Genomic DNA, 18,524 nt, shown 5'->3' on the forward strand with positions numbered 1-18,524 from the left:
CCCGCAGCTCCCACAGGCCATAATAGCTCCGGAGCGTTTGTTGAGGTTGCATGGAGTTTCATGCGGTTCTACAGGTACGAAGCCTCGGGCAGGGACCCATCTTGTTGTCGGGTGAACATGCATGTTCGTTTAGACGCCCAGTCTCGCTTGTTTAATTTGAATGTACGCGTAGGTTACTCGCTCCACTTTCTGCACGATTAAATTAAAATCAAACAGGGTACTGAGGAAGGTGAGGAGTGGAGCAGCCATCAAAGGTAGGGGTTGAGCCTAAAAGGAAGCGCTCTTCTCAACTGAAGCAAGATGGGGGGTGTGCGGTTTCTCCTGTGCGCACCCGATGTACAGGTACTCGCAGAGTTCCGTAGTGATATGATGATTCAGTAGAACGCATTGAACGGCGCCGAATCGCAATGGGCTCTGGGCCCATGGGCCAAAGAGGCTGCAGTGTGGCGATCATTCCAGGTGGCTCCGTCATCCAGGGCTAGGGTGGCTAATTATTTAAGGGACAGGGCGCAGAATAGACGCTCGGGCCAACCGCCGCGACAGATTCGGTTACGACTCCACAGGTATGTCACAAGATATTCTTCTGCACAACAGTTCGCGTAAGGTATGCGGCAGGCCTACTCAATAAGGGTTCCCTGCACCTGGTTAGCACACCTAGGCGTTCAAAGTCACGCGCATATTTGGTATCCTCTATCCAGAGTTGGTACAGTTAGATTATCCTCGTTTACGCACCGCTCGATTTCATTCATTTCCAGGCACACCCTCCATGGTCATTACATTTACCATTCTACATATTCAAAACACCCCATACAACTACACGCGTAAAACAACGTTACGCACCAACGATAACCACCTCTACAACAAATACAAGCCAAAACCACACACCAGACGCACTCTCATGCGTCCGAAACAGGCAAGACTCCTTTCTGGAGCGTACATAATCCTCCCACCGAACCGGGTTCCCGCCCGCCCCGGCCGGTCCAGAGATGCGAGAACAGGGACAAAGATGTTGCCGTGAACGAGCCAGTTGCGAGATTCGGACATGTTAGCTAGTTTTTCTCTGATAAAAACGTGCGTTGGGATTCTGTTCGCGCGCATACACCGGCCTATGACATCGTAAAATTAATCCGTGTGGGATCGGAGGGAGGTAGGATGGACGTACGATGAAATATTGAGCAAAAAAGTGTGCGCTCGCTACCGGTCGAGACGGTTTCTTGACAACCCTGGCGACCTTTAAAAGTTGTTTGACCGAATGCTGCACGCGCGGATCATCCGACGCCGCTCCACACAATGCCTTTATTTCCGAATCCCAATCAGCACACACACACACACACCACACACACACACACACACACACACACACACACATACTCTTGGGACCCCACCCCAAACCGGGGCTGTTCCGAAACTCACCATATACAAATACGCCAACAACGCATGCCTCCAGCTCCCCTGAACAGCCAACCAAGCGACAACCATCCAGCTCTCCCACTCGGCCTCTTGCGGGATCGGCTTGGCCTGCCACATCAACAAGTCCGCTTCGATCTCTTTCCAGCCGCGCCCTGTGCTCGTTGGCTGGCCCTCTCGACACTGGTTGATCTCTGCCAGCATGACTTGGAATTCGGGTCGGGCAGCCGTGGATCCATGAGAACTTTCGAGTTCATTCTGGAGAGAAATGGATGTGTCGTATTCGACGAGCTGTGGGAGGCTGTATGCCATGGAATAGAACGTGTCCATGATGACAAAGTTGGCGATTTCACAACGAATCGAGGAGAGGGCGTGGGCTATGGACACGGATGTACTGAGGTGGGAGTCTGGGTTCCAAAGAGTGGGATCAGAGTAGACGGTTTGGAGGAATGTGGGTGCCACGAAACGGGAGAAACCGATAGCTGTTCTGGTTGCTCAAGAGTATGCTCCTGAGGTACGATATCTATGGGGCGATTTGTATGGGTCAGACATCTGCAAGACGATGAAAATAATAAATGACGTACCTCAAAGGCTTCCCACAACCGCGATTGTATTGCTTGTGGAAGGACACTGGACCCCCATTGCACATACCTCTTTTTCAAATTGGTCCAACCACTGAGTGAAAATGGCTTGATACCTCCAGTCTTGTCCGTTTGCGATCGCTTCGTGGACCTTGAACGAAATAAGCTTGATGCGTCGGAAGATGCTCGATGATTGCAACCTGACAACCATGATTTCACGATATCTGACGATTTGTTGTTCGATAGGTTTAAAGTAGCACAGTGCAGATAGTCTATCGACTGGGTGATGGTGGTGGTCAGAAAACAAGCTTGAAGGAAGAAGCGAGGGAGTTTGAGCATACAATTGTCCATGATAACTCATCACCTGCCACGAATCCGAGGATAGATAAGCAGCTCAGGGAGCATTCGCGTATCATGCGCATGCTGCACAGGAGGTGTGGCCACCAACGGTTGAACCGGTTAGCCAGAACCAGGTCGAAGGAGGAAAGGTGTCGTAGACGGGATCGCCATTGAATATCGATTCAACTGTGGCAATCTCAGATCCAATGTCCGGAGAAGCAGAAGACGATGACGATGGAGTAGATTGAGATTGCGGACCCTTCGCTCTGTGGCTCATTTTTTATCCAATTAGATTGTTGAATTCGGAATTAGGGGAATATGATAATTACCAGCTGGTTGAACTCGAGGGGTTTGGAGGGATGTGGTTTGGCTGGGCGTGCGGCGGTGACTTTTTCGGATGGACCATAGACACACTAGCCTCCTTTGGTGCACCTATCGACTTGCGTGCTTATTGAAGCCTACGTCATCGCATTACCGGACATACCTATCGCATTTTGGGCGCTTCAAGTCGCACTTTTTATGCCTGCTCGGATGAGTTGCGTACCAAACGATGAGCACAGACGGGACACACCTCCTCTTGCACGTTAAACAGCTCTTTGTCGCAGGTCCGCGTGCCTTTTTGTACTCCATGTCCACGTTACAGAGCCATGCATCAATGGATACTCATGGATTGGATTTGGGATGATGAGTAAGCATGAAACTCCCGCGATGTGTGATGCTGGGCCATTAGTTGTAGCTGTGTATTTGTGTCCGAGTGGCAGGTTGTGAGTGTGAGAGAGATAAGGGTGCGAGGAAGAGCGCACGTGGAGGGGAGACGCCTGCGTGCGCTAAACATGTGCCAACGAGACCTAATCGAGGGATCAAGGCAAGGACACCGGAGCGTGTATAGATTTAGAGATATGGGCCGAGTAGGCGGCGGGCGATGGGCGCGCGGCAATCTCCGCCATATACTATTGATGGGAAAACGAGACAGCCTCTGGTTCCAGATCCGGAAACTTGATCAACCGCAGTGCATGGGCTGATGCGGATTGGCGCCCGCGAGCCACAATAAAGAGATATTCGCACTGTCTACCATAGTACGATGACTAGCGTCCACACCGTGCCCTCATCGTCCCGTTCGTTGCCTCCCATTCCCTTGCGCCGCTCGATCGAGGCCGGGCCAAGACAAGGATCAACACTGACCCCGATGGATATCAAACCTCGCTGTCTCTCCCACCCATACGACAAGGCGTGCTGGAATCCTCCATCATTGGTATGCCCCATCTTTCCACACCACAACATGCTCTGATCGTCAGCCACAGACCAATCCTACAATATCCGACCTCCTCGCCGACTATCGAGTCTTCTCCGCGAGGTCAGCACCAGTCTGCGCTCTCTGTTCACTTACTCATCGGCCACAGCTTTTTTCCACCCAGAGCGCCTGCACAGCCCCCCTTTGTGTCTGCTCGCCAGCATCGTGTCGACAGCATCAGCACCGTCGGCACAGGTATGTGCCAGACCCCGAATGCACGTGTCTGACTCTCACAACTATAGACGACATCTCTCGCCCTCCAAGCCCCGATGCCCTTTCGTCATCCACCAGTTCACTCTCCTCCATCCTCGAAGACAGATCATCATGCACATCTCCGGGCCGATCCAGCTCCCGCTTCCCTCGCCTTCCCGCCCATTCCGCGTTCGAGCTGTCCGATCTCAGAACGTCCTTGCCCTCTGAGCCAGGTCCTTCCAAGACACCCGTCTTTAGGTCTCCAAGGTCGACGCCCTTGCCCGTCTCCAGGCCCATGTCCCCCGCCGTCCAACTCAGTCCTCACATGAGACCCCTCACGCAACGGTTACGTGGTTTGACCGTCGCAGTTCGCTCTCACGTCCTTGCCCTCTGAGCCAGGTCCCACACCCGTCTTTAGGTCTCCAAGGTCGACGCCCTTGCCCGTCTCCAGGCCCATGTCCCCCGCCGTCCAACTCAGTCCTCACATGAGACCCCTCACGCAACGGTTACGTGGTTTGACCGTCGCAGTCCCCGAAGAGGAAAACATCAAATCTGAACCCGAGAGTGATTCTGTACCGACCAGTCCAGCATCCAAGGGAATCTCCGAGGCGGATTTGATCGGTGTGATTGCGCCCCGAGATCCAAGGAATGTCCGTTCCCGACATGCAACTCGATGCGATCCGCGATGAGCAGATGGCGTGCACACCTACCCAGCTTGGGCCCAAATCCCAGCCTGCGTGGATGGACCCGAGTTGGAGCCCACGACGCCTACGATGAGACATTCTCCCTCTATTTTGGGTATGGCTTCCTCTCCGCCTTCGAGTCTAGCTCGGGCGCCCTTGTCGAGTGAGGCTCAGTCTCCTATGCCTCCCTCTTCCCCACCGGGCATGATCTACTCATCCCCACAGAGCAAGCTCTCTTCGCCCCCTGCGCACGAGGAAGAAGACTCTAAATCAAACGTTATCAAGCAATCTGAATCAGACACGGAAGAAGAATCATTCGAAGAGCGTCGTGCACGTCGACAAGCTGGCAAATCGGGCCCGTACGATGCAGGATCTGTCCGCACCCGGGGTGGATTCGGGTTCTCGTACGCTGCAGGATTCCCGCCCCTAGCCCCACCCTTGGACCCCATGCTCGCCCAGCTCGCCCAGCAAGCCGAGCGTTATGGAATGAAGCTTCAGCCCGAGGCGAGCCGAAGTCAGATGTTGTTCCAGATGGCGGAACGGCAGCAGGCGATAGAGAAGCTCCAGCGGAGCAGGAGGAGGATGTCGCTCGCTACCAGATGGGATTTCGTGCTGGATCAGGCATGGGCCCGGCGTCTGGTCTCGGCGTTGGTATGGGCCTTCAGCAACCGGGTAGCGGCATGGGCCTTCAACAGCCGGGTAGTAGCATGGGCCTTCAATCGGCTGGTTCAGGCATAGGCCTTCAGCCGTCCACTTCTAATTGGGCGTCGTTTGATCTCGGCGTTGGTCCGGTGCCCGAGTTTGCACCGCCTTTGCTCCCTCAGCTTCAGCCTCCTGTACTCCCACAGTCGCTCTCGCATACACACTCACACTCACACTCACAACCGCTCTCGCTCTCGCAACCACAGCAAAACATGTCTTATATCCCAGACACATCAAGCCAAGAATCGGTAGATTATACAATCTATGCCTCTCCATCCCCTTATCCAGACTTGGCCACTGCCGATCCGGGACTTTATCACAGTCTAAGCAATTCGAATTTGAGCCCCTCGAGGTTAACCAGTTCCAGTCTGAGCCCACCTGGCTTAACCGCCGCGAGCAGCGCCACGTCCGCGTCTAGTCCGTCGGACAGTATTTACCTGTCCTCCCCACCACCATCGTCCTTGTCTGCTCACACCATGTCGAATTTCGGGTCCCAAGATCCTCGAGCCGGGTTCGCCTCCCACGAAGCCCGTCTGGGATTCAACCCCCAAGACACCCTACCTCGCTCGGGATACATCTCCCCAGACTCGATGCGCTCCACGTTCAGCTCGCAGGATAGCCGGGCCTTCAAGACGCACGATGCGATTCCGGACAACAACGACGACTTGTTGCTGTTGACTATGCTCCCGCCCAGTACGACGAGTGTAATTTCCAACGCTGGCGGATCGGGGACGCACAAGTGCCAGAGTTGCGGCAAGACGTTCCGACGTCCGAGCGGGTTGAAGGACCATATGAACATTCATTCGGGTGAAAAACGTAGGCTCGCTTCTTTTCCTTGGAAAATAAAATCGGGGTCTGACTGGGTTTTCTGATAGCGTACTGCTGTCCTCTGGAAACATGTCGCAAGGGCTTTGCCACGCGCTCCAATATGATACGACACCACAACAAGACTCATCCGACCCGCGCCAAGATTGGAGGTGTGGCTGATATTGGGTCTGAGCTCGCCGAAGACCAGGTCTCCTCTCCGGCGATGGATCTTCCCGAGACTGAGGCCGGGGGCAATTCGGGCCAAGGGAGGTTCAGAGTCGTCCCGCAGAGCACAAAGGAGTTGGGTGTGGGGCCTATGCGTGGGACCAAGGAGAGGAGGGCGGTGAGAAAGGCAGGAGCGATTAATTAAACACTTTTTTTCGTGTTGGTCTTGTCCTGCGTGCGTTGTGTGTACATGCGTCCCTCTTTTCGTGTGGACTCGTACTTTTTTGTTAGTTTGTTTGCCTAGGCGTGCGTCGCGTACGAGTAGGTTGTCGAATGATTGTATTTTTACGCGACATTTGTTCATGTGGAAATGTACGAATATGCATGTAATGGTACTGTTTGTGTTTGAATATGCTGTATTATATTATTTCTTTTTGAGGACTGGATAGACCGAGTCGGGTGGTAGAACGCGTTAGCGGTTTCTAGATGTGGTGATCGCTTCCCAAGAATGTTCTCGATTCTGTAGCCGAGCATGGGTACGCTGCAAGCTACTTTGGGGTACATTCTATTCGGAACCGTGTAGAACATCCCATGCAGGTGGTGCTCTGCACAAACGCGCATCGGTTCAAGTTGGGAGAAATAGCCAGATTCGTTGTGAAGTTTGGCGCTTGATCGTGGGGACCGCATACATTTATGCCACTCTGAGTGTTCTGTTTTAGAATCACGGGTGTGGCTCACTGGCGCTCTATAGGACACGAAACAAGGATGGGGCTCAAGTGATGTTCCCGTCCACCGAAAGTTTCATCCTTTGGTCTTGCACCGGCGACTAGACGGAGCCATCTGGCCGATTTCTCAAACATGAATCCCCTGGGCCTGTCATGGTAGCATTGCTTGACCGCGTGCCAGTGTGAATAGAGTGATACTGAACATTCGTCGCTGGAGTCGTAATCCCGATACGGGGGATGTAAGCCCACAAGTGTGGTCTAGCAGAGAAAAGAGGTTACCCAGAATCCCAAGTGTCTTTTTTTTTATTTGGCGCCCAACACCAATTAAATATGATCAGACCTGGATACGCACCTGGAACGAGGTGACTATATGCGCTCCCAAGCAATGAGGCATCGAGAGAACATTCGAAACGCTTTAATCTATGACCAGGAATGTAAGAAACCCGAAAGTAGATCAACGGCGTCAATAATGTGGAATCCAATACTGAAAACGGACAAAACCGCCCAGTCTGAGACGATATTAAAACTAGCTTACCGGCGAATGCGATTGGTTGCGATTAGTGTCGAGTTTTCAGCTTATTTACAATCTGAATTACTTGGTCAAAACAGTTGGGGCTCTGACCCGGAACATGTGGAGGTCTACAAGCCAGTGTTTTGCGGTGTGGTGCGCCTGCGCCACTGCGCTTGTTTATTTTATGTTTTATATACTCGTCGGTACCGAGAAGCTGCTCGAACATGCCAACTCTGGGATCATCATCATCGAGGAAGCCCGTGAAACTCCTCAGAGCTCTAGGGGGTTTTCTGAAGATAGTCAAAGAGCTCTGCTGGTACCAACGAGTCTAATTCTATGGTCGGTTCCGGATCAAAGCAATAGTATGGGCGCCTAATTTGAACTCGTGCATTACTTTGCAGCCACCAGCCACCAGACCTAGCTAGCGATATCATTCATATTTGCTGCTGTGAAAATAACAGATGACACAAAGGCATCGGCCAGGTCCTCTGGGTACAAGCTGCTTGACATGCAAACGGAGGCAAGTTCCCTAAGCCTAGTCCATCCTCACGCGACTAACATACGTCGAGCCCGGGTGATCTACCATAGGCACAAGAAATGCGACCAGCGGCAACCTGTTTGTCAGAGATGCGAAGCAGGGGGGTATGAGTGCTTGGGGTATGATCACAATTCTAAAGCTCCGGTGCACAAGAGCCTACCAAAAAACACTCTCCGGCCTATAGCCTCCCAGGATATGAGATTTCCCCCGGATTCTATCTTGGGCCTTGAGCGTGAAGGTAGTATCTCAGAGCTACCTTCAGGCTCTGGAATATCTCCCCAGGTATGTTTTTGTGTCCTTGGAATATCAGGGGTGCCTGATACAATGCAGGAGACTCCACCCGAGCCAACCACTTCTACTCTATACAACGCAACAAGCAGTGGCCCTGTATCCGAACGTGACGTTACATCCTTCGTGGACCCTCGAACATCTCTGGTCGAGGATTATCTCCGTCTTCTTGCTACACAATCAATCTTCAAGTATACAGATGACCCAACAGTCATACTTCACAAACTAGTCAGGCATCAATCTCGGTTGCCGTATTCTCCCTTCGACCCTGTGAAGACCTTTCTGAACAGCCCTTGTTTCGTCGACTACGTTATGGAACAAGGTAAGTCCAAGCTTGTCTAATGAATCTGCTTAAATTGATTCGCTAATCTCATAGTAAATAACGTTACGGGACACTGGTATTTCAAACCTACAAATCATAATAGAGATCATTTTTCGAGAAGCATCACAAGGCGCCTGGCGACCTCATATTTTAGCCGCTGGCTAACCCTCGTAGGTATAGCTATTATTCAGTCTTTCCTTAAAGGTGATGTATATCAAAACTTGCAACACGATTTCTGGGTTGGTCACGTTGAGGGTCGGCGAAGCGGGAGCTAACACGCGAGCTTGTGCCGCGAGAAATGCAAGAGCGACGCAACGACTGGATTCATGTGAGTTGAAACATTATTTTCGTGTTTAATAATGAGTTCATTATATAATGCCAGGTTTCTCTCATGAGAGTAATGATCCTCCGTACCACAAGCGCTTTGCATATCCTTCAGGATCTCGCACCTACGTTTTTACAAGTGGTGTATTCCGACCCCACTCTCTGGTCGGAAAGTTGCAATCCGGCATACGTTCCATTGACAAGTGTATTGAACTCTGAGGCAACCGAGTTAGCGTTCTTCGTGCTTATAGACTGCACCTGTGCGATGGCCTTTGGCCTTCCTCAACAAATTGAATATGACACAACCACCTACGTGCAGCCTAATTACTCTCCATCGCATCAGTGGGCACATAGTACCCCAATCTATTTTCAAGGATTGCTTGCTGGTATCAATGCTTGTCGCGACAAATCACCTGCTGCGCGCAACTGGAGGGATATAGAACTTGAACTTGTGAGATGGGAATCTCGGCCAGGCGAGCATACATTTACCGAGTCATGGATGATGGTTGCATGGTATGCGGTGCAAGAAAGCTGGCGACTTGCGCTTCTAGCTTACCTCTACATGGTGAGTCACAGGAGCCTTGCATTTTGTTTTTCTAATGAAATGGATGTCAGGCCGTCTGTGATGTAGCTTCAGATGACCCACGAGTAGAATCAAGCGTTAAGCAGCTACTCCAGGTGATCGGTACAGTAAGGGGCCAGAAATCTTCAATTGCGCATGTATCCTTTTTTATACAGTATTTAATAGTGAGTTGATAGGATACTTCTTCACTCCCCGAATTGAGAATTATTGATAACTTTAAATTAGGCTGGAATATGTGCACGTAATGAGGTACATCGTCGGTTGGTGCGGGAGAAACTGTTGGCTTCTCACGAGACTAAGCTATGGATTATGCGAGCGTCGGACTTTGTCCCGGTTTTAGAGAATCTATGGCATGGCGCCGCAGTCGGAGGTAGTCCAATCAAATGGAGCGATTATATGCGCTCACGCCAGACAGTACTACCAGTTTGCTAACTTGTTGCACTCGTTGGTTAGACTGAATTTTCATCCTGTCATCTTGATGTCCTTGACAATATTTTGCTGGTTTTTAGGCGGACATACGTGGCAAAAAACGATTAGAACTTATTTTCATTTGGGTGGGCCAACAAAATCAGGAATACCAGCCCAGAGACGCTAACTGGCACACTAGAGTAGACAAAAGCTTGTTAGTATAGTGGCACATCAAAATTCTGTATAACGACTTGGGATCTGATCGTAAACCTTGTGTTGGGCATCTCAAGGATTGGCTACAAGGGCCGCCGGGCTTGCTCATTAGATAATTTACGAATACAATCTTGTGTTCGAGTCAAACAATTGCTCCAGATTCTTGGAGCTATGCCAAATAAGAATAGCCGAGCGCAAGGTTTTACCTCTTTGTCTAGTGCCCAACAGTCAACACGTCCCTCGGCTGCCGAGATTGAGGCTGTATCAACGAATATCATTATGGCTGGAAGACGATCCTCTCACTTCAAACGTGACACGGCCGAAATTGCGGTAGGTTTGATCTGGAGCAACCAGGGGCAAAGTGCTGTAGGTTGTGACTATGAGTGAGACGGACCTTGTACTGGTCCTAATGTTGATATCAGAGTGGGTCGCAGGTGGACAAACGGGGTATCAACTAAAACAACTATGCATGGTTATGAAAGCAATACGCTTAGTTGTAGTGAAGCGCAAGCTTTATGTACTAGGAGCCTGAGGTCCGCCGAGAATAAGTCGTATTTTATATTTTATCCACATTTTGTATTCTTCCCAATGTCAGGTAATTTATAGAGCGAAGCTTTCAACCCGACCTACCTCAATCCTTACTCCTGCGGTGTGCTGTAACAGGTAGTCACATATATTTGGAAAATCGTTATAGTACTAAGGTAAGACACAGAACTACAAGCAGGCCTAATTGAACTCTTCACACGGGGGACATGTATCCCAGAACAAGCAAGAAGGTGGTTCGCGACCACGTTCATAACTATGAAATTCGGCTCGCTGGGCCCCGGGCGCTTAATATTGCACCATGTTTTGTTGTGACTTACAACCACTACTAGCTTAGGCGTCGGTTGAGCCGCCACTCTTGTTCGCCTTTGTCCCTCATCGTATCTCACATCTTTAATGGCACAAAAATCTCGTCCTGGACCCATGGGAACAAGTTGTCTAACTTGCAAACGAAGGTCGAGTCACCAAGTTGGTTTGTTTTCATGCAACAGACCCAGGTAGATTTACCGTACTGTAGACACAAGAGATGCGATCAACGCCAGCCTATCTGCGAAAGATGTGAAAAAGGTCGGTTCGAATGCCTTGGATACTCCCATAATACACGAACACGTAGTTCGGGTTTTCTCATGGAGCCCTCCAACAATGGTTCTTCCTCTCGCCTCGCACCTCTAGAGAATAGATATGAGGATGAAGTATACGGAGAACCGTTGAAATCTAAAGATTTATACAAGGTATATTTACCCAGCCATCCCTTAATCGGAGTGAGGTTCTGACTCCAGGTCCAATCCATCACAGAGTACACAGCCAACCTCGTTTTTGGAACCGCTTGCACTTACCGATATAACTAGCCGTAGTGTTAACCCCACCGGCATCTCTATGAGTAGCGGCATCTCTGCTTACATGAGCTCGCAAGCGAGCAGGTTTGAGGACTATCTTTATCAATTCGCCATGCAGCCAACTTCTGGATCCAAAAATGGACCATTATTGTTAGTCCATAAAATAGTTAATTTTCAGAGCCAGCTGCTGCATTCTCGTTTGGATCCCTTGAGGACATTCTTGAATAGCTCATGGTTTGGTGACTACGTCTTGGCACAATGTAAGTTTGGGGCTTTTCTTATTAAAGGTAATTGGCTCACTTTCGGTAATAGCGGATAAGATTCTGGAATATTGGTATTTCAAGCCTACAAATTACAAAAAGCAAAAGTTTAATCAGAGTGTTGTCGACCGCCTGCAATCCTCGAACTTCACTCGCTGGATTACGCTAGTGGATATAGGCATTGTCGAAGCATTTGTTGCAGGTGATACCACACAGAGTTCATTACATGCCTTCTGGCTTGATTATGTTGGAGGTGCTGTGAAGCGGGAGCTGGAACGCGGCCGCGCGCCGCTTGAGACGCAGGAACGACGCACTGATTGGATCCACGTAGGTCCACAAATTCACTACAAGGTGGTCACATGCTTATAATATTAAATAATTAGTTCTCACTTATGAAGGCTATGGTTGTGAAAAGTTCAAACGCCTATCGATTACTCCAGGGGATCACGCCTACTTTCCTGGAGACAATGTTTTCTGATCCAACACTCTGGCCAGACGAAAGTAACTTTATGCGTATCCCGCTTTCAAACATTCTAGCTTCGGAAAACCACGAGCTCGCGTTTTTTACTTCCGTAGATTCAACTTTCTCAATGGCGTTTGGACTTCCCCAGCAAGTTGAATACGACTCAACAATCCACTTCAAACACTGTTCCACATCCCACCAATGGGCCCATAACACTCCCGCTGATTTTCAAATACTGCTCACTGAGATTAATACTTGTCGTGACAAGTCTCCAAATGCACGTTGCTGGAGAAGTATTGAGCAACAGCTGATAATGTGGCAATCTCGGACTGGGGAGCATACATTTGCAGAATCGTGGATGACAGTCGCATGGTACGCAGTGCAAGAAAGCTGGCGACTTGCACTCTTGGCTTACCTTTACATCGTGAGTAACAGACTGTGGGTTTTATCATCGTGCTTCTATCTGATAGACCGATTTTCAGGCGGTTTGTGATATTCCTTCGAATGATCCACGAATACAAACTTGTGTAAATCAAATACTCCAAGTAGTGGAGACATTGAAGCCACGGGGATCATTCAAGTTACACGCTTCACTTTTTATTCAGTACTTGATAGTAAGTAGACTGAACTCTTGGTTGTCCAGAAATGGAAATAACGGTGGATCAGGCAGGAATATGTGCGCGGACAGAAGCACAACGCAAGAAAGTGCGAGACAAACTATTATCTCCCAATGAAACTAAGCTCTGGCTTTTGCGTGCATCGGATTTTGTCCCTGTTCTAGATCATTTGTGGCACGGAGTCGCTGTAGATGGCCGTTCTATTAGATGGTGCGATTATATGCAATCGCGGGAGACAATGCTTCCTGTATGAGTCGATTGGCAATGTTTGACTTGACACTATATTCACACCGCGCATATAATGTTTTATTAGTTGTCGTGACTGATAAATTTACTCATGTCTACTTGTATAGTCCGAATGATAGCAATTGTGGTCCGGTCTGATGAGTTATTTCCAAGTCCAGTAGTCGCCCCCTGTTGACCCCCTATTGACCCCTATCTTGCCGCATCCCATGTTGTTGGACTCCAAGCGCCAAAGTTGAAGTATATATTGATAGGGGTATTTCGTGAAATCTCTTCTCAACGACAACTGCGCGTTCTGTTGACTGACTGTCCCTGCGATCTCTTTGGTACGGCGACAACTGTGATCAACTATACACTCGATATACTCAATACAATCGGATATCTGACAACTAAGCAACCCTTACTCGATAACAGCGATGAGCGGAAAACTGACTGCGCTTGAACTCGTGCTGACTTTCCTCACGATGTTCGGACCAGTAACGAAGGAGAGTCTGGCGGCTGTATATGTCTTGTTCGAAGCTGTCCTTGCATATGTGAGTATAGATAGACTACGGGCTGCGATCGACCGCTAATACCAAGTCGACAGGACTACGCCAAGGGCAAGTTCGACAAGGACACAGTAAAGAAAGTGTGCGGAGTGGCGGACCATCTGATTGCGATGGTGGAACTGTATGGGATGGAGTGCGATATGAAGCAATTAGCAACCCCGGGAGTAAGTAAGTTCCTTATTGGATAACCTGCCCCATTAACACGGATGGATAGGGCCGGCGCGCTATTCTGAGAGTGATACTGGGCCCAGTGGTTGAAGAGCTTGGGGTACGTAGTTTGGCATTTGACCAGGAGAACGGCTGCGATCAACGTTTTTACAACCTAGCTCGAGGGTTTGGAGCAGATCCGGGAAGATGCGGTAAATGCATGATGTTACTGACGTTTAAGCCACTCGATGAGGTGCAAGATATGCTGGCGGTATGGTCAAAGCAAGCCATCAAGGACGGGCGGTACCAAACTCGCGTGTATGCATGGACCGGTCTACCCATAGAACTTCCAAGTGAGGAGGACGACGCATCGATTTCCACCGCAGACGAAGCAATTATTGCGACTGTGACGAAGCCTTGCCCCCTCGGGCTGGAGATTATATTCACATTCTTGACTATGTTTGGTCCAGTGACCGAAGAGAGCATTGCGGCGACTGGAGTACTCTTTGATGCTATACTCGGCTATGTAAGTTGCCTCTTGTGGAATGGTGACCATTCTGACCAAGATAATCAGAGCGAGGCTACAGGAAAATTTGACAAAGCAACGGTGAAGATGGTTCCCGGCGTGAGCAAGGAGTTGTGCGCACTGGCTCGACTTTATGGGATCAGATGTGAGCCAAGGATTCTGGATACGCCGCCTGTGAGTGATGAACGAGCGACGAAGACGATGCGTGGGCGCTGAAATGTATCTACAGGGCGCGCGAGCGATCCTGAGGGAGATTTTGGGGTCGATCATTGAAGAACATAGTGTCTGTTCTCAAGCGCAATTCCAATGATCTTTGTCTTACTGACAAATGATATGTAGCCGGCGGACTTGGAGGAGGTACGAAAAGACGCAGACGAAACGATTGCGAATATCATGTGTGGATCGTTAGAACGAGTTGATATGATAGTCACTGCATGGGCGGCAGCTGCAAGAGAAGACGGTCGGTACCAGGCGCGCGTATTCGCTTGGACTGGCAAACCCATAGATGGATACCAGCAATGCCATGGAACCGGGCTCCCTATTGTGACTATGGATGAAGCCGAACTTGCATATGGTGCCATTGCCAGTGACAAGGCTGAAGAATTCAATAACAACGATAGCAATGTGGAGGTGTCGGAGATCTCGGATGAGGGATCATTGTGCTGGAGATTGCGACATACAATACAGTTGTGCAGCTGGTGACGGTGCAGGCACTATTCGCGATGGACATACTACCCAAGCAAGAGGCTTCATTTACGACCATGTTTCCTACTCCTCTGGATGTTTGCCTTGGACGTTCTCCTATGCGGTCTACAGATCTTTTCGGTGCCCCCAGTAGCTATGTTTCAGGGAGGACGAGGTCTACCGTAGGATCTATCCAAGATGACAACAGAATGGACGATACCAAGGAATTGATGGACGCATCAGATGAGAAGATTATCACCGACTTGTCGGTTCCAGTTCCCCGATCTTGCATCCCCTGTACCTACGCTTGATGGCTCGATTGGGAGCACGCCAAATACCGACATCGGAAGCCCGACCTTTGAGCTATGGATGGCGACTTGGCACTCTACGGAAATGTCATCCTGGAAGACTGTACTTCAGGACATGGGCGAAAAGGAGGCGCGGGAAAAGGAGCGAAGTGCAATGTTCGAGCCACATGCGGACGCCTGGGAGAGCGAGCAACTATCCAGTTGGTCGGCTGCCCTCCAGGGCAATACTGTGACGGAAGACCTTCCCGAGGCTTGCACGGACGTTCTGGATGATGAGAGTGGAATGGCCCCCGCCAAAAACGACAGCAACAGTGGAACGCAACTGCTGAGGACTATTGGACGATTACTTGGATTCGCATGATTGAGTGTTGGGTATTCTGTCATTCTTCAAGCAGGTCCCTTCGCGTTAGTCTTTCGCCACCCTTGTTATAACTACGACCTTTTTTGATCTCCCATTACCCTGAATTTGATATCACATTTTTGTACGCTCTATATTGCCATTAAATCAAATGTTAAACCATTCATGCGATTGAACTATGAGAATGTATCCAGATGCATGTGAAATTCGTTTTTCGATCGGAGTGGATGATCGGTAGTGAAATCGACGTCATGTTCGGAAACGGGCGTGTTCGTACTTCCTCACCACCACCGTCTGATCGGTATAAGTGCCACTCGTCATATTCAGCTATTATATAGACTATGCCCACTGTCGCTAGAGTACTTTAGACATGGAAAAATCTCGCCCAGGGCCTATGGGAACGAGTTGTTTAACTTGCAAACGGAGGTAGGCAAATAGCTGCTGGCCACTCACTGAACTGAGCTAAGTCCAATGCCGGACTCACAGGCACAAGAAATGCGACCAGCGCCAACCAACATGCAAGAGATGTGAAGTTGGAGAGTTCGAGTGTTTGGGATATAGCCATATTGCTTTGACTCGAGGGCGTGTACGTGCCACCAAACCACGGTCGCTCCTTCCCAAGCCAATTAGGAATGGAGACCCCTTTATGTTATCAGAGCTCCGACAGGTTAAAGAGGCTACCAATAGCTCCTCTTCTCAGGAGGACCACTCCGAAGTATGTATGGGCTTGGATATCCACGAGCAGTGCTTACATCTGACCTATCGCAGGGCACCATTTCGCCCCCCTCAGTCTCTGGATCATCTAGCCCTCTCAGCAGTGTCTGGAAAGGCGATGAGATAAACGCGTCCAGCGGAGCTGGCTTATTTCATCACGTTGATTCCCCTCTCTGTTCTCCCGATAGCTCTCCTCGGATTTCCCTCTCAGACTCAGCCATCAGCATTGGGCATGTGTCAGTGCCGATTCCCAAAGAAGCTGTCAAATTATACGCTCGGCTACTTAGTCCCCTCTCAGGCTCATTGGAAGCCTCTTTCGACAACCAACCGTTTGCTGACTACCTTATTGCGCGCAGTAAGTGCGACCATAGTCTAACTTTTTACGGAGACACCAGTTGACTGATTACGTATGATTGATATTAGTGGAAAGGTTGACAAACTATTGGTATTTCAAGCCTACAGAGTACCAGAAACAGCAGCTGCGAGATAACGTTCATCGGCGCCTCAATAATACAAAATTTTCCCGTTGGATAATGCTCGCGGGCACTGGTGCGATTGAGTCGTTTCTCGCAGGCGACACGCCACAAATGCATCGTCAAGCCTCCTTGATGGAGCGCATAGCAGGCGCTCTGAAGGCTGAACTGACAGTTGACTTGGGCCCGCGTGAAACCCGTAACCGATGGAGTGACTGGATACAAGTATGTGTTTGTGTTTATTGTTCCTTTAATAGCGCGAACTCATGAAAAATAACTAGGTCTCGCTCATGAAGACCACCTTGATTCCTGGTTTTAATACGTATGAAGTTCTTCGAAATCTCGCACCCGTATTCTTGCAGGTGGCTTACTCTAACCCGGCACTCTGGCCAAGTGGCTCGGACCTTACACGTGTCCCATTGTGTAACATACTTGGCTCGGATGCCAACGAACTCTCATACTTTGCGATGATCGATTGCAGCTATGCTATGGCTTCAGGACTTCCTCAGTTAATTGAATACGATACGAATATCTATCAACAATCGAATCCCCTAGCTCCACATCAATGGTTGCATAGCTCCCCTACCGAGCTCCAACTCATACTTGCCGATCAACTCGTGTCGCGACAAATCGCCCAACGCACGGAGCTGGAGGGATATCGAGTATCAGTTATTGTCATGGCAATCGCGTCATCCTGAACATACCTTTACGGAATCGTGGATGACGGTCGCATGGTATGCCGTTCAAGAGAGCTGGCGGCTTGCGCTCTTGGTCTATCTTTACCTTGTAAGCTCGTATCAAATCTTGTTTGTTCAATTCTGATCTGTTCATGGGTTAGGCCGTATGTGAGGCCTCATCGGATAGTCCGCGAATAAGGCCACTCATTAAGCAAATACTTCAAGTGGTCGGGACTGTAAGGAAACAGGGGCCAACTGATACCACTGCCTCGTTTTTCATCCAGTACCTTATGGTGGGTACATCAGATACGCTGAGAACCTCGTTAACAAGGTCGAGAACAGGTTGGAATATGTGCACATACCGAATCACGTCGCAAGCTAGTAAGGGACAAATTGGCTTCATCCAAAGAGACCAAACTCTGGGTCATTCGAGCACCTAATTTTGTCTACGTGCTGGATCATTTGTGGCACGGGGCAGCAGCTGGGGGTCGCCCGATCAAGTGGAGTGACTATATGCATTCACGAAGTATGGTACTTCCTGTTTAATGTGACTTGGTAACCGGTATTCGAATCATAGTAATTTGTATTTATATGTACTATTAAACATGCTTTTTAGTAGTAATTATACCCAGCATGTATCAGTATAGTGACGAAATAAATGGCAGGAGTTGTGACTCATGTGAAATTAATTACGCACAGCCGCTTGTGTCAAATGATCCGCGGCTGTCTTATGTAAATGATGCGAAATACGGAACTCACCACCAAGTACACTCTTAACCGTCTCAGCCACATTTGTTTCCTAATCTGCATACTTATTGTCGTTATTAGATCATAGCCATGCAGAGATCCGCCCAGGTCCCATAGGAACAAGTTGTCTCACTTGCAAACGCAGGTAGAGTAATATATGTTTACCTGGGCATATTTTCGAAAGCTTGATGATTTCTCGGACTAACAGACATAAGAAATGCGATCAGCGTCAACCTATGTGCCAGAGATGCGAAAAAGGAGGGTTTCAATGCTTGGGATATGATCACATTATCCCAATCGT

General features: G+C 49.5%; 7 protein-coding genes across 7 annotated transcripts; 6 read left to right on the forward strand and 1 right to left on the reverse strand.

The window, feature by feature from the left end:
• Positions 1–1,049: 1,049 nt before the first annotated feature.
• On the reverse strand, positions 1,050–2,604 carry RhiXN_05866 (Fungal specific transcription factor domain; the record flags this gene model as incomplete). Its single annotated transcript, XM_043325682.1, has 6 exons — positions 1,050–1,106; positions 1,163–1,294; positions 1,414–1,894; positions 1,992–1,999; positions 2,059–2,352; positions 2,437–2,604. 6 exons carry the CDS (start codon positions 2,602–2,604, stop codon positions 1,050–1,052), a joined length of 1,140 nt encoding a protein of 379 aa, XP_043181114.1.
• Positions 2,605–3,408: 804 nt separating this feature from the next.
• RhiXN_05867 (C2H2 zinc finger) lies at positions 3,409–4,204 on the forward strand (the record flags this gene model as incomplete). Its single annotated transcript, XM_043325683.1, has 4 exons — positions 3,409–3,579; positions 3,629–3,681; positions 3,743–3,813; positions 3,861–4,204. The coding sequence occupies 4 exons, from the start codon at positions 3,409–3,411 to the stop codon at positions 4,202–4,204; spliced, it is 639 nt and encodes a 212-aa protein (XP_043181115.1).
• Positions 4,205–4,265: 61 nt separating this feature from the next.
• On the forward strand, positions 4,266–6,372 carry RhiXN_05868 (C2H2 zinc finger; the record flags this gene model as incomplete). The annotated part of the gene is made up of 4 exons (XM_043325684.1): positions 4,266–4,431; positions 4,504–5,007; positions 5,061–6,011; positions 6,071–6,372. The coding sequence occupies 4 exons, from the start codon at positions 4,266–4,268 to the stop codon at positions 6,370–6,372; spliced, it is 1,923 nt and encodes a 640-aa protein (XP_043181116.1).
• Positions 6,373–8,136: 1,764 nt separating this feature from the next.
• On the forward strand, positions 8,137–9,890 carry RhiXN_05869 (Fungal specific transcription factor domain; the record flags this gene model as incomplete). The annotated part of the gene is made up of 8 exons (XM_043325685.1): positions 8,137–8,223; positions 8,272–8,551; positions 8,732–8,790; positions 8,835–8,879; positions 8,934–9,440; positions 9,491–9,565; positions 9,614–9,622; positions 9,684–9,890. The coding sequence occupies 8 exons, from the start codon at positions 8,137–8,139 to the stop codon at positions 9,888–9,890; spliced, it is 1,269 nt and encodes a 422-aa protein (XP_043181117.1).
• Positions 9,891–11,248: 1,358 nt separating this feature from the next.
• RhiXN_05870 (Fungal specific transcription factor domain) lies at positions 11,249–13,051 on the forward strand (the record flags this gene model as incomplete). The annotated part of the gene is made up of 7 exons (XM_043325686.1): positions 11,249–11,353; positions 11,418–11,608; positions 11,687–11,718; positions 11,771–12,045; positions 12,102–12,605; positions 12,664–12,795; positions 12,848–13,051. 7 exons carry the CDS (start codon positions 11,249–11,251, stop codon positions 13,049–13,051), a joined length of 1,443 nt encoding a protein of 480 aa, XP_043181118.1.
• Positions 13,052–13,457: 406 nt separating this feature from the next.
• RhiXN_05871 (uncharacterized protein) lies at positions 13,458–15,615 on the forward strand (the record flags this gene model as incomplete). Its single annotated transcript, XM_043325687.1, has 10 exons — positions 13,458–13,574; positions 13,628–13,753; positions 13,804–13,857; positions 13,916–13,948; positions 13,978–14,262; positions 14,311–14,436; positions 14,492–14,545; positions 14,602–14,892; positions 14,958–15,128; positions 15,190–15,615. 10 exons carry the CDS (start codon positions 13,458–13,460, stop codon positions 15,613–15,615), a joined length of 1,683 nt encoding a protein of 560 aa, XP_043181119.1.
• Positions 15,616–16,258: 643 nt separating this feature from the next.
• RhiXN_05872 (Fungal Zn(2)-Cys(6) binuclear cluster domain) lies at positions 16,259–17,497 on the forward strand (the record flags this gene model as incomplete). Its single annotated transcript, XM_043325688.1, has 4 exons — positions 16,259–16,327; positions 16,381–16,681; positions 16,750–17,024; positions 17,081–17,497. The coding sequence occupies 4 exons, from the start codon at positions 16,259–16,261 to the stop codon at positions 17,495–17,497; spliced, it is 1,062 nt and encodes a 353-aa protein (XP_043181120.1).
• Between the last annotated feature and the right edge of the window lie 1,027 nt (positions 17,498–18,524).

This window comes from Rhizoctonia solani, chromosome 6 (assembly GCF_016906535.1).
Source record: "Rhizoctonia solani chromosome 6, complete sequence".
In the NCBI taxonomy this organism is placed as follows: Eukaryota; Fungi; Basidiomycota; class Agaricomycetes; order Cantharellales; family Ceratobasidiaceae; genus Rhizoctonia; species Rhizoctonia solani.